Below are 15,822 nucleotides of genomic sequence, written 5' to 3'. Positions count from 1 at the left end.
CCCTTTTTTCCGTCTTTTTCCATTCTGTTGCAATTATCTCTTTAATCGATGAATGCACTGGAAAATGTACTGATCTTTTCTTTGAAGATGGAAAAAGTCTGTCTGCAGTCGACAATTTTGTAGCTTCCGTAGGAAATGTCAAAGTCTGCCTCACTGCCTTAATCAATGGGTCAATAATCGCTAAATCAAATGTCGATTCTTCCTCCGATTCTATTTCCCCTTCTTCTGACCCTGCCTGCGACAGGATGTCTGAATCAGCCGACAGTTCCTCTTCCGAAATATCCGACAAAAATTCTCCTTGTCTATGATGATGTCTTTGTCTCTTTCTGGAGCTTGACACTTCTTGGAATCCCTGTATCACCGCCTGTTTTATTACAGACGCTAGGGAATCTGCAAACAACTGGTTTTCTTGTGACAACGAAGTTCCAGGTTCTTGTTGCTTTTCTGCTGAAGCTGTCTTCTCCGGAGACTTGTCTTTTTTTGCATCTGTGGCAGGAAGGCTGCATATAAATAACAAATTGTTAGAATCTGAGCCTTACCCCTGCTGAATCTCTCTGATTTATACATCACCTTTTCCCTTTAGGATGAGAGGTTTTCCCCGTACCAGGTTCCATAGGTAACTAGTCAAGAGAGAGTAAACAAACAATCAGCGCTTTCACTTAATCATGCAGAAAAAAGGAGCTTAGCTGATCTGCCACACATACCTGTTCTGCGTGCCTAATGCTCAGTCAAAATGATGGCAATCTGGCACAAACAGGAAATGCATACCTCTTTAAATAACTGAGGCTGCCCTCTGCATAATCCATTTCATCATAGGTAATAGCCATACCTGTATAACCCATGCTCAATACAGGTAAAAACGCTAACTTTCTTGGCGCCCATTCAGCGTCCTCACCATCCCTTGCAGACGCGCATTTCTGCCCTCTACCAAGATGGCCGCTCGAGCACTTCCGCCATGACGTCACTTCCGCCGCACTCAGCCGCACCGCGATCCGACGGCTGTGTACGCATCCTTGGCGTCTTTTCTCCTGAGGGCTGCGGACTTCTCCTAACCCGCGCTGCGGGAGGATCAGCCACCTAAGCTGCCAAATAGCAACGCTCCCTCCACATCCCCCTGACCCGCAGAACGGGAGGAGAGACATGGGCACGTAAGTAAGCCTCTGCTAACCCCCAAGGGGGGAGCTTTCAAGGCCCTCACCTTCCATCCTGAGATTCCACGTTCTCCCAGAACTAAACTCCTATCCCTGGCCCGGACAGGACAAAATAGACGAGGGAAGGGAGGAACAGGTGGAACTTTTAAATTGTAGGGGGAGGTCCTGTCCGCTGGCCTGCAGGGGGGAATTAACCCATGGGTGAATGCTGACCATGGGTGACTATGGGAAATAAAACAATTGGACAGTGGTGTGTACACTAATCGTTACTCTACTGTTACACTGTGACTGGCACAATTCAGTTCCAAAAGTAGTAAAGAGTAACGAAAAGTCACAGATTCAGCAGTAGCTTTTTCCAATGCAGGAGGGGGCCAGCAGCAATGCAAAAGTCAATTTCTGATTGCTTTATGCACAGGTTATTCAGTACGGGAGGGGGTTTGGGGAACAATAAGGGTAGGACTACACGGACGTTTTTCAACGCGACACAACTATCGGATGCATCTGACAGTCGTGTCACGTCGCATCAATGCTGTGACTTCATCCGACATTTTCTATCTCTTCCCTTATTTCCGTTGCATGCGACATGTTGCAGACGTTTTGTCGCAGCGCGTCGAAAACGTCAGTGTAGTCCTACCCTCAGTTTGAACAGGGTATAAAAAGGGCTACAGAATGAGATATCAGGATATCGTTCATAAGCAGTACATCGATACAAAACAATGGCTACCTTCAGGCCCGGACTGGCAATCTGTGGTTTCTGGCAAATGTCAGAGGGGCTGCTGGAAGATGCCACAGACAGTCACTATTTATTGGGCTGTTGGGCAGTTGTGTGGGACTCTGTATGTCTGAAATGCCAGGGCCTCTTTTAAATCCCAGTCCGGACCCGATTACCTTGTTACTTTTTTACAAAGGTCTATAAAAAATATGCATCGACTGAGGCAAACTGGAATAATTGCTTATTAGAAAAACATATGACAACTGCAATGCTTAACGAAACAACAGTAATTGCAATTCACTTTTCTCTAAGGGCTCTTACACATGAGCGTTCTGACCTGCGCTCCCCTGCGTTCCGTTTTTTGGCGTTCTGCCGCAGGGGAGCGCAGGAATAGACGCAAGTCATTATTTGAAATGGGGCTGTACTCACTCAGGCGCGTGTAGGCGCCGAACGCAGGAAAAATGCAGCATGTTGCGTCTGAACCTGCGTTCGGCGCCTACACGCGCCTGAGTGAGTACAGCCCCATTTCAAATAATGACTTGCGTCTATTCCTGCGCTCCCCTGCGGCTGAACGGCAAAAAACGGAACGCAGGGGAGCGCAGGTCAGAACGCTCATGTGTAAGAGCCCTAAGACATTTCATGGCATTTTTCCAAGACCTTTCACGAAAAATGATGCACACACAACTCCAGAAAATGCAACAGTCCACCCCTCCATTTCTCCTGTTACCCAGCAAGACCTCTTCTCACAACACTGTATTATTATTAACATGTATTTATATAGAGCCAACATATTGCGTAGCACTGTAACAAAAGTGGCGTCAATCAATTTACATTCAGGATGTTTTGTCAGCCAACTACAAAGTAATAAGGACATACGCTTCCATTAACATTTATTTGTATCCAGTACCTAAATATATGACTGTTGCAAATGATATACTCTTTATATTCGGTTTATTAATGTTATTAATAGCAGCCATCTTTTCATTGTCAGGGTTAAAGTGCTGAAATTAGAATCTTCCAGAGGCAGCCCAAGCCGACTGGGCACCCTAGGCAAACCGCCCAACACCCCCAACTTTGCACCCTAGGCTAGAGTCCTGTGCGGAACTAGGGTTGGCACCTCTTCAAGTTCTGAGCGAATTGGGGGTGGGCCAAGGGCTTTTTTTAAGTGTATTACAAATTTATAATACCGGCCCTGGCAGGTGTTTTACCGGCTAGGCCGGTAAAGTACCAGCCAGATGGCAACCGTATGTGGAACCAATTTATGAGACCTGGAACTGACCCGAATCCGCATATTTACCCACTTTGACCCAACCCCGACCCACAACTGCCTTATCCGCAACTTTTTCAGTATGGAATGCACCCAACACACATACCAGGCCTAGTTTAAAACCGCAAGTAGTTTCACTCCAGAAATTTTCCCCCGCAGCGAGTTGAACATTGCATCCCATGCATCAAAATAAATATTTGCACTTCCATATCATTGTGCTTGGCCCCACAACCTCCTGACCAGGCTCCAGTCTGCAGCTTATTGGCCCGTGTATGGGGCCCTTCGTCGGACTTCCCCAATCGATATCTGGCTGAAAATTGGCCAGATGTTGATCGGGCAGGGCTAAAAATCTAGTCGGATCGCATCGGTTTGTTGATATGGTCCCGTGATCCGACTGCCCGTACTGCTAATCCGACCATTAGCCCTAGTGCCCATGATTGGATCAGTCCGCTATCTCCCAGCTCAAGGTGGGCATATTGGGGATATCCTCTTTTTTGGCAATATCGCCAAACAAGCAGATCTCTCTGTGTATGGCCACCTTTACACTTTGCCCTGTTACATTTCTGCTGTAAGCTGCATGCAAAGGGGCAATGACACACATGAAAAAGACAAAATCCCCAGAGCACCTTGTGACTGAGGGGGAAGGGAGGTCAGTCATTCAATATAACAGGAATATTACCTGCGATTACCTGCTGTACTAAATTGCTCTGCATTATAATACATAAACATTATACACTTCTTATAGAACATATATTAATATTAGTGTAAAATGTTAGAGAGTTACGTATACTTATGTATACAGGCAAGTTGACAAAGAAGTTATAAAGATTGGCCTACCACAGATATTTAGGATTGATTGAAAGGAGATGGACCAATGATGGAAGGCCAAATTAATAAAGTAATCAATAGAGTTACACATTAGGGACACATTCACATGGGTATTCTTGCATCAGGTTTTTCACTTAGTTCACTTTTTCACCAATTCTCCCACTACCAACGGGATAAACAGAATCCCTTCCAAATACAGTAAGAATATTATATAATGTACTACCGAGCCTTTTCTTCTTCCACTGATTTTGTACATTCCACTGAAAGGTAATGCAGATGGATTTTTCTTTTTTTTGCAATTCAAATATGCACAGTAGACATATTAAACATATTCTCCCGCAATTGCAACAGGCAGATGGTTTAAGGACTAGGATATATGATGGTGTGTATTAATAGCAATATAATTTCAGGTGGAGTAACATACTTGCTTAATGAGCTGAATCATAATATCTTCAGATATGAGAGGAATGTTGTTAAAAATAAATCACCGAATAATGTGATGGCAAAGGGATATGCCTCAGTCCAATTATAGGAATTATACAGTGTCCAAAGTAAAAGGCATAGAGTATATAATAAACAAGGTTTAGTGGTCCAGAAACCTCTGTTCTCCCAAATCTGCTTAAATATAACTAAAAAAGAATAAATAACTGTTTAACTAAAATGAATAATAAATATTGGCATATTCAGTTACATCCCTCCCTGCTACCACCTTTTGCAATAACCTGTTCTCCTTATTAGCACCACTGAAGTACCAACTTACATATTATTTGTGGCTCAACTTAAGCTACAACGTATAAATCCTTTCCGGGTCTACTCATACGGAGAGCACACTATCACCCAATTGTATTAAAAGGATTATTTTAGTCAACGGTGTGTATAGTCATAAAAAAATCTTGGGAGGTCTGTATTCTCCCCCCTTGGCCTCCATTGTGATAGCAGGGAATTAGAAAAGATTGCAATCCTAAAAGGAGAACAGTGGGGTCAAACATGTAAGATCTAAAAAGGAGTAGTTGCTGGTATCCACGTAGTTAAGCGAGAGTTCAACTTAATATAATCCATACTGATTGCAAAACAATTCTATTTCATGAATGAGAGACTGGAAGTTAAAAAGGATAGGGTCTAAATAGAGGACTATAGCAATCAAATACCCCATCTATCTTGGATGTCTATTTCATGGCTTTGCTTGGAGACAAAATGAGAAATTTGTCCCATTTAGTACTAGTCATAAGTCTCCCTTGGTGACTTACAGTAGATCTTAAAGGGATCCTGTCATCAGAAAACATGTTTTTTTCAAAACACATCAGTTAATAGTGCTACTCCAGCAGAATTCTGCACTGAAATCCATTTCTCAAAAGAGCAAACAGATTTTTTTATATTCAATTTTGAAATCTGACACGGGGCTAGACATTTTGTCAATTTGCCAGCTGCCCCCAGTCATGTGACTTGTGCCTGCACTTTAGGAGAGAAATGCTTTCTGGCAGGCTGCTGTTTTTCCTTCTCAATGTAACTGAATGTGTCTCAGTGAGACATGGGTTTTTACTATTGAGTGTTGTTCTTAGATCTACCAGGCAGCTGTTATCTTGTGTTAGGGAGCTGTTATCTGGTTACCTTCCCATTGTTCTTTTGTTTGGCTGCTGGGGGGAAAAGGGAGGGGGTGATATCACTCAAACTTGCAGTACAGCAGTAAAGAGTGATTGAAGTTTATCAGAGCACAAGTCACATGACTTGGGGCAACTGGGAAATTGACAATATGTCTAGCCCCATGTCAGATTTCAAAATTGAATATAAAAAAATCTGTTTGCTCTTTTGAGAAATGGATTTCAGTGCAGAATTCTGCTGGAGCAGCTCTATTAACTGATTCATTTTGAAAAAAAAATGTTTTTCCCATGACACTATCCCTTTGATAACAAAATAAAAACATGTGATTACAGTGACTAAAAATATAATCAGTCTGGGTCAAGAATAGTGTGTGCCCAATTATTTCTGTTTAGTCTAATGCATGTTATCTGTAGTACAAATGACACATTCCTTCCAGGCATGAACAAACCATACTCTCAAACTAATCTGCATTGGACCATATCAGACTTCTATTTTTAATACAGACTTAACAGCAACACCTTGACGGAAATGCCAAGAGAGAGCCAAGCGCAAATTAAAATCATACATTAGATGAATGTGTTTAATAATGCCCATTTTACATTTTAATGGAGTCACATCAGTTGAATATGGTATAAACATACAACCAGAGACACACAAGTACTGGAAAAGATCACAATCATAATTATCTGACGAGTGATATACATGTTGCTCTAGGCCATGGCCACACAGCAGTTTTTAGTGTTTGCCCAAAGCCACTTCCATTGAAACTGAATAAAAAAAAAAATCAGATGCCACGTGTAATTTTTAATAAGATCCAGCTTCCTCCTACTTCCATGACTGCATGAGTATCCACATAGCAAACGCATTAAATGAGACTTACAGTCAGATTACAAAGTGTTAACGATCATAGAACTACCTGGGTGGTGCTCTAATCAAGCAAGTCAGATCAATTGACTATGAACAGATCAGACCAAAGCCTGTGTAATGAGTGAAGTCTATGGCGGGTGGTTACATTCAATGAGGGATGATCAGAAAAAGAGAAATAAAATAAAGCATAATGTATATATTTCTGCCTGTCCGTCATAATATAAGACTTAAACCACTGCTCTTTCATTCATTGGCCGTCATCTTACCCAACCATTGTACCCTACAGGACAGACCAGCTAAGAACATTGCGGATAGCCCTTCCCACATTCAAGACTTAAGACAAACATCCTAACTGGTTCCCTTAAATGTTAATCCTGTGTTACAATACAAGGTTAAAGGGGACCCGTCACCCAAAAAAATTATTCAAAATCCTATTTTATCAGATTAGTCAAGGAAAATAAACTTTAATAACGCTATATAAATTATTTGAATCTTGTTTCCTTCAGTCTGGGATTTCAAAATTATAACAAGCAGGCAGCAGCCATTTTGTGGACACTGTTATTAAGACAAGCCTTGTATCATCTCAGAATTTTGTTTGTGCACCAGAATGGGGGACCCGATGTCCATCCCCATGCCCTGGCTACACAGTTATATGGTAAAGAGAACAGGGGGAATGTGGGGAGAGCAGTGACATCTAGGAAGTGCTGAATGGAAAGTGAAAGTAATTGTCTGCCCCGCCTCTATGCCACGGGCATAGAGGAGGGGCAGACAATATTTGAGATTTTTAAATGAGCTTACAACAGCTATGAATGCTTAAATAAAAAATAGAAATTGGATTTCATGTTTAATTTGAAAAGGACTTTTATTATACAGATTTTTGTGTCTGGATGACAGGTCCACTTTAAAGGGATACGGTCATTTTTTTTTTTTTTCAAAACACATCAGTTAATAGTGCTGCTCCAGCAGAATTCTGCACTGAAATCCAATTCTCAAAAGAGCAAACAGATTTTTTTATATTTAATTTTGAAATCTGACATGGGGCTAGACATATTGTCAGTTTCCCAGCTGCCCCAGTCATGTGACTTGTGCCTGCATTTTAGGATGGAACTACTTTCTGGCAGGCTGTTATTTCTCCTACTTAATGTAACTGAATCAGTCTCAGTGGGACTTGGCTTTTACTATTGAGTGTTGTTTTTAGATCTACCAGATAGCCATTATCTTGTGCTAGGGAGCTGCTATCTGGTTAACTTCCATTGTTCTGTTGTTAAGACGGCCACAGACGCAAAAATCCGATCGTACAAATCAATGTACGATCGGACTTTCCCATCTTCCGACCCGCCACTAACCATTCAGATCAAAGTCTTACCATTCCGACCAAATAAAGTAGTTAAAGAACAGATCAGCCGATGTTCTGCCCCTGACAGCAATCGTACTATAGACAAAACTAGTGACAGTCTCCCACAGAAAATCGTTCGATCGGCAATACACGCAGAGATATTACTCGCAGCCGACAGAAATTTTCTAACCTGTCCATTTGACCAAACGAACGGACGAAAAACGTCGGGACTTTCCACACACGTTCTGAAAATCATACAATGAGATCTTTGCATCTATGGCCAGCTTTAGGCTGCTGGGGGGGGGGAGAGGGAGGGGGTAATATCACTCCAACTTGCAGTACAGCAGTAAAGAGTGACTAAAGTTTATCAGAGAACAAGTCACATGACTTGGGGCACCTGGGAAATTTACAATATGTCTGGCCCCATGTCAGATTTCAAAATTAAATATAAAAAAATCTGTTTGCTCTTTTGAAAGATGGATTTCAGTGCAGAATTCTGCTGGATCAGCACTATTAACTGATGTGTTTTGGAAAAAAAACATGTTTTCCCATGACAGTATCCCTTTAAGGAAGGAAAAGAATGACAGGAAAAGGTTGCCAACACCATCTGTTTGACACTGCAGTGCCCTTAGCAGGAACAGGACTGGGCTGCAACCACTGCAGATCTCATAGGGGAAAGTGTCCCTCTAACTACAGCCACAATCACCCACACAGCACCCATGATACAGCCACAATCACCCACACAGCACCCATGATACAGCCACAATCACCCACACAGCACCCATGATACAGCCACAATCACCCACACAGCACCCATGATACAGCCACAATCACCCACACAGCACCCATGATACAGCCACAATCACCCACACAGCACCCATGATACAGCCACAATCACCCACACAGCACCCATGATACAGCCACAATCACCCACACAGCACCCATGATACAGCCACAATCACCCATGATACAGCCACAATCACCCACACAGCACCCATGATACAGCCACAATCACCCATACAGCACCCATGATACAGCAGTGTGACAGAGAGGCACCTACAATACATGACAGAGACAGGTGCCATTCAAATGAATGTGAAATGATGGAGAGACGCCATTGGTGGGTATGACAGGAATATATATATATATAAATACACCAGACACAACCAGCCTGTCACAACTCCCGATACCCTGTGGCAGAGATGGGCGCTGGGGGTTGGACAGTTCTACTATCAGATATGCAGCTTCCCTATAATGTCTCTCTCTCTCATGGACACACTCTCCCCCCCCAAACAAGCAGAGCGCGGAGCTCCATGTCTTACCGGCATCATCTCCGCAGCAGCTACGGGGGCCCTATGAGTGGGCTGATCCCTCCCTCACAGACCCGCTCTCCGCTCCAGGAGGATGTGTTCGGCCGTGAAATGGCTGCGGATCCTCGGGCCAGGCCTCTCCTCCTCCTCCTGCTGCTGTTGCTGTTGCTGCTCCCTCCCTGCCTTGTGATTGTCAGATAGGTAGAAGCGCCGCCACAGGTTACGAGATTGATTGAGGAGATGTGCGATACGCCCACAAAAGAGGCGTGTCAATGGGCGGGGCTCAGGTATAAATTAACACTGCAGTCACTTGCGTGAATGGTTAGTTGCCCGGCCTCACTCTGCACCTCACTCACCTCCACGGCTCTGGTAAGAAAGCCTGTCAATCACACGTGACGTCAGGTCGATACAATGCGAGGAATGCGGAAAGGGGGTGTGGTCCAAAGAAGGTCCCTGCCCTCCCGCCAAGAACCCTGTCAGGTGAATGTTGGGAGCTGCTGAGGTGGGTAACAAAGGGTGCCCGGGACTGTGGGGAGGTGCTGGGAGCAGAGGGAACCCTGGGACTAATTACATGGGGTGGAAGGATTGGAGGATGGCGCTAAGGGAGGGCTGATCTAATAACTGGAAGCTGCTTGTCCTCCTCCTCTTGTGACATCACAGGCACCTGGAGTCCTTTATAGGCTGCAGTCTTTCTGGTCTCCCCTAATGGCGGCTGATTCCCTGGTTGTAAAGGTCCTGCCTGGAGCCGGGCCAGAGAGAAGGTACAGGCTGTACAGACCGGCTGCTGAGAGAAATTATTCACCCTCCCCATGAGGCTGTGGCAGGCGGGGGAGGTCACAAATCATCAAAGCAGAATCTGTCCCGCCCTTCCAGACACTCCTGCCCCATTCCTCCCAACTGTCCCGTTTTTAGAGGGACGATCCCTCTTCTAACAGCGCAACCCGCAGTCCTTCATTTGTACTGGCAAGCCCCGATTTTCTCTGCACTAAACAGCCAGAAACAAAGTTTCTAACTTAATTGACTTTTGGCAGAGAGCCCAGAACAGCCACAACAGAAGATAAGATACATTTGTAACAATTCAACTGTATATGGATAAGCAAATAATTAATTGTAACACAGGGTCGCCATTAGGGGTTCACTACTGTACTGGGCCTGAAGGGGGGCCCGGCTGTGCTGCACTTTTTGATATAGCCGTGCCGCCTCTCCTGAAATCCCGAACAGCCAAAGTCCCGAAATGGTGAAAAGTCACAAAAACGGTCAAGTTTGAAGTCCTGAAGCCACAAATTCAATTCTGCTGAACACCAATGTTTTTTAATCCCCTGGCCACCAATGTATTATTTTAACACTCTTTAGGCCCCTGCCACCAATGTTTTTTTAAAAATATTCTCTGGGGCCCCCGATTTTTTTTTAACTTGTAAGGGGGGCCCTGGCAGCAATGTTTTTTTTAAAAAAAAAAAAAAAAAACGTATGCGGGGTCCTGGCACAAATGTTTTTTTTAAAGAAACTTTTATGGGGGCCCCGGTGCAGATGGTTTTTTTTTTTACTTATAGGGGGGTCCTGGTCATCAATTATTAATTTTTATATCTTTTAGGGGGCCCTAACCAGCAATATTTTTTTTTTCTTTTAAAAAAAAATAAAAATTTTATGGGGGGCCCTGGCGACACATTTTTTTTTTAATTTATAAGGGGGCCCTGACCATCAATAGCTTTTTATAACTTGTTTGTGTGTGTGTGGGGGGGGGTTACCATGCTTGATAAAGGGGGTAACCCCGAAACGTTGCATTACCTGTGTGCCAGTGAACTTCTTGTCGCCATTGGATCGTGAGGTTGCCGTTTCCTCCATTTTGCTGTGCACCAGGGATCTCTACCTTTTGGGAGGGCCAGGGTGTGCGAGTACTTTTTGGATTGTTCTACGATTGGGGGTTACCATCTTTAGCACTGATGTCTGTAGCCTTTTAACTGTGGTGTGGAGTGGGCGGGATCTGGGGCGGGGCTGTTGTTGTACGGGGACCTGTGATTTCTAATGGCAGCCCTGTTGTAACAATATAAGATGACAGGTCCCTTGGGAGAAGTTAGACTCACAGCTTAAAGGGCAATTCACCTTCATTAGCAAGACTGTAATAAGTGAAAAAAAAACTTTTATAACCTGCCAAATTTAGTAAAATGAACATGGTAATTAGGGGGTGTGGCCACAAAAATGGGCATGGTCAAAAAAATGTCACCATGCTATGCACAGCAACTTTTTTGTCCCTCCTTTTATTTCCAAAATGTTGGGAGGTATGCTGCCCTCCCTCAGTCCTGTTCCCCCAGGAGCTAGAGAGAGAGAGAGCCATGCCTGCAGCTCCAGCAGCACAGAGTAGGACTAGGGCAGCAGCTGATGATGTCAGGGAGGAGGAGGCGGCTCAAGTTCTAGCTCTTTCAGTCTCCTCCCCTGCTACAGCTCTCAGGAGATCCCAGGTTAAACAGAAACCTACAGCAGCTGATTTGACTGCACGATCATTAACCCCTGCTCCCTCACAGACTGCAGACGGGGTTACTGCTACAGCCCCTGCCATACCTCTCAACATTTTGGAAATAAAAAAAGGCACCAAAAAGTTGCAGTGCGGCTATTTTGACCACACCCATTTTACCTTAATTACCATGTTCATTTTACACATTTTGTCAGGTTATGAGAGTTTGAACATATTTCTCTTTTTTTTTTTTTTTATTACAGTTTTGCTCATGAAGGTGAATTGCCCTTTAAGCTGTGAGTCTAACTTCTACCAAGAGACCTGTCATCTTATATTGTTACAATTACTCATTTGCTTGTCTCAAAGTTGTTATAAAAGTATCTTATCGGCTGCTGTGGCTATTCTGGACTCTCTGCCAAAAGCCAATTGAGATAGAAATAGTTTTTTCTGCCTGTTCAGTGCAGAGAAAATCGTGACTTTCCAGTACAAACAAGGGACTGCAGGTTGAGCTGTCAAAAGAGGGACTTTCCGTCTAAGGACTCTTACAAACGAGCGTTTTTAGCTGCGCTCCGGTTTCATGGATTCAGCCCCAGGGGAAAGCAGGAGAAAACGCACTGAATTCTTTTCAATGTGGCTGTACTCACGCAGATGCGTGTAAGTGCCGGACGCAGGTTGGGACGCAGTATGTTGCATTTTTCCTGCGTTTGGCGCTTACATGCGTACAGCCCCATTGAAAAAAATCCAATGTGTCTACTCCTGCGCTCCCCTGCTGCTGAATGCATGAAACCGGAACACAGGTAAAAACACTCGTCTGTAAGAATCCTAAAACCGGGACAGTTGGGAGATATGGCCCCTGCAGCTGAAACCAATGAGGGTTCCGCTAATATTGACCCCACCTTCTTTGATCGCCCAGATTACAGTCCTGGCTGGAGCCCTCAATGTGCTCAGAGCCCCCACCACTTTCCTCATGATTCAGTGCAGACAGGCTACATTCCATCAGGCAGGAGGGCACACACTAGAGGTAGCAGGTCGCCACCCTGGAGCACGTACAGGCGTACTCACCACTGTATATTCAATGTATACACCAGTATATTCATGTACTGAAGCCAGTGAGTGAGGTCGCAAATCGACAAGATCGCAGCTGAGCTCAGGACTTTTTTTAAGTTATTAAGTTGCTGGCAACCTCCCCGATCACCTCCAATGGGTACCCACGGGTCCTGCATGGAACTGAAATTAGAAACCCACATTTTTACCTACTTGGACCTGATACCAAGCCCGCAACTGCCTTATCTGCAACCAAATCTATGACCCGCTGACCACCATGAAAAAAATGTTGCTGTAAACCAGAAGTGGCATCATTGCAAATGTGGAAGTTTAACATACAGCCAGACATTTTGAATGTATGAGTGAATTAGATGGTTGCTAATAACATAGTTAATGTGGATTTAAAGATAAGTTCGATCTTTCTGTGTGATTCCCCAAGCACCACAAGCCCACATAATGTGTGTAGAAAAACTTGCACACTAAGGCTGGAACTACACGGTGCACGTCCTTCCGATCCGATGCAATGAGAGGAAGCGCAGACATCAGGTCGGATGCGCCAAATCTAATGTAAGGAATACAAATGTCGCATCTACAAACTGATTGCATCTCACTCAACTGTCGGATGAAGACGCAACGTGCATCGTTCGCATCTGACGTGACACCTGCGCTTCCTTTCATCACGTCGGATCGGAAGGACGTGCACCGTGTAGTTCCAGCCTTACATACGCAAGATAACTATTGCTCTGGAGATTACAGTAACCTTGGATGTTTTGCCTGTCCAAGAAGATATTTAAGTCAAACTTAAATATCCTTTGGCAGTGCACTCCATCTCCCACATAGTGAAGCTCCACTTGTGCTGCTTCAGGTGAAAACTAAAGATCTTCTACTATCTGTCTATAGTCTCCTCTACAGTATTTATAAAGAGTTGTGATGTCCCTTTGCAAGGACCTCTTATCTAGTATAAACAAATCCAGATTGAAACGTATTTCCATGTATTTTGATTGTTCCATTCCCTTTACTATTTATGGTGGCCATACACGGGCCGAGAAAAGCTGCTGACAGACCGAGCCGGCAGCATATTGGCCCGTGTGTGGGGTCCTCCGACCGGCTTCCCCGATCGATATTTGGTCGAAAGTCAGGCAGATGTCGATCGGGCAGGGGTAAAAATTCTGTTGGATCGCGGCTGCATCTGTTTGTTGATGTGGTCCCGCAATCCGACCGCCTGTTTTTTCTGGCATTATGATCCGATCGTTGGGCCCTAGGGGGGGTCTGGCTATTCCCAGTGTGTGAGAGGAGACCTGAGAAAGAACCAAGGGTTCTTTTGGAACCAGGACAAAGAGACTAACAGCCTGAGCTTCAGAGAGAAAATGAGTGCCATGGGACCTGTGACTTGAGAAAGACAGTCTTTTGGAGAAAGTGCAGCTAACTTGGATGTAGGCTGTGTGATAGGGAGAAGTTATCTCTGAACTGTGAGTTGCGCTGAGGTAGTCCGAAAGACTACAATCTCATGTGTTATATTTTTGATGCCATATAAAGACAACCTGGAAATAATTTTCCATACCCACATGAAAAAACAAAAAACAAACTTTTATTAAATATTATATTTGTGTGTCACATTGCATTTTAATCTTCAATTTGCTGACAGACGTTGCACACACCACCGATATGGGATGCAGATTTGAGTGGTCCATTCCCAGATTATTAGTGATGTCCTGTGGAACCTGAAGAAAGAGAACATTAAAATGAAGATCTTTTGACCAGCACCACAAAATGAGAAGCGATAACTATAGTAGAAATTAGAATTACTAAGGCTAATGGAAATTGCTCTCAAGTCTGTTTGAGCTCTAATTTTCTTTGGGTAAAACAAAGATAAATGACGGCAGCAGGGGGAGGCAGTAGGTGGAACTATGGGTAGGAAGCAGAGGCCATTGGCTAGAGTCACAATAGAGTGTCCAGTATGGGAAGGGGGGGGGGGTAGCAAGTTATTAAAGGACCAGTAAAACTTTTGTTTTTTAAAAATAAATTAGTTTCTACATAACAAATAAAAAACAAACACCAAGACACATTTAACTTTAAATTCGCAGTCTTTATTAATTATTTATTAAGAAATAACTTACCAATTCTCCGCTTGCGCGCCTTCAGAAACTGCGATGATCCATCGCATGGCGCTCGATTTTTCTTCCCTGCCTTCTATAGGAGACAGCCAGGGAGGAGAAATCGAGCGCCGCACAATGGATCGTAGCCCTTTCTGAAGAAGAGCGCAAGCGGAGAATCGGTAAGTTATTTCCGAATAAAGACTTTGCGAATTTAAAGCTAAATGTGTCTTAGTTTTCGTTAAAGGGATACTGTTATGGGAAAACGTGTTTTTTTCAAAACGCATCAGTTAATAGTGCTGCTCCAGCAAAATTCTGCACTGAAATACATTTTTCAAGAGAGCAAACAGATTCCCAGTTTGTAGAAAAATGGATTTCAGTGCAGAATTCTGCTGGAGCAGCACTATTAACTGATGCGTTTTTGAAAAAAACATGTTTTCCCATGACAGTATCCCTTTAAGTATAGACAATTTTTTTTTTACATTTTTTTATGTTACTGGTCCTTTAAGTGAGTACCCAACAGGGAGGTTGTGAATTAGCTGCAGGTGGAGGGGGTAAACTAGCGAACTCGGGGGTGTCACATCAAGTAGAATTGTCTTGTCACAAATACTCAGCCAACCTCTGCCTGTCTTGATTACTACTAATGGGGGGGGGGGGGGTTTATTTAATTCCCTCCACTTACTGAAACACTTTGCCAAATAGAAAAATCTCTACAGTGACATATAGGGACACATTGTTGTAAAAAAAAAAAAAAAAAAGCAGTTATATCAGTATGACCTGAAGCACATTGCAATGTGTTTTTTCTGTACAATTGCACTACAGTTGCAGACAACATTTCATCCTATCCACACTAAACATGGCTGCCCGCATTTAATAATAACCTGAACCTTTCTGGGTCAAGGTGAGGTAAAGGGAGACTTTTTTTTCTTGGTGGCAGTTTGATGATACCAAGACAGACTATGGTTCTCACTGTCAAAGGCAGGCTATAAACATGTTACATGTACAGGAGAAAACAGGAATCCCATGACTTGCACTTGGCAGCAACACATAGGTATATTAAAAAAAAATCATCCAAAAAAATATTTATTACCACTGAACCATGCATAACCATTTCTCTGTTTGCATCGACTCACCTTTCTATTCTCATGGTCTCTTCCTGGTCTTTA

At 43.6% G+C, this 15,822-nt stretch overlaps 1 protein-coding gene across 2 annotated transcripts in view; it reads right to left on the bottom strand.

Annotated features, from left to right (window-relative positions):
• Window positions 1–10,043, bottom strand: part of MGC83480 (protein) — an 82,427-nt gene extending 72,384 nt beyond the window's left edge. The window contains exon 1 of one of the 2 annotated variants that reach the window (XM_041574247.1): window positions 9,083–10,043. In XM_041574247.1, the coding sequence (XP_041430181.1) occupies window positions 9,083–9,091 (9 nt within the window). In that variant the 5' untranslated portion in view covers window positions 9,092–10,043. 2 annotated transcript variants of the gene reach the window in all.
• Between the last annotated feature and the right edge of the window lie 5,779 nt (window positions 10,044–15,822).

This window comes from Xenopus laevis, chromosome 8S (genome assembly GCF_017654675.1).
Source record: "Xenopus laevis strain J_2021 chromosome 8S, Xenopus_laevis_v10.1, whole genome shotgun sequence".
NCBI lineage: Eukaryota > Metazoa > Chordata > Amphibia > Anura > Pipidae > Xenopus > Xenopus laevis.
The sequence above is the reverse complement of the archived record's forward strand: the minus strand, read 5'-3'. Positions and strand labels throughout refer to the sequence as shown.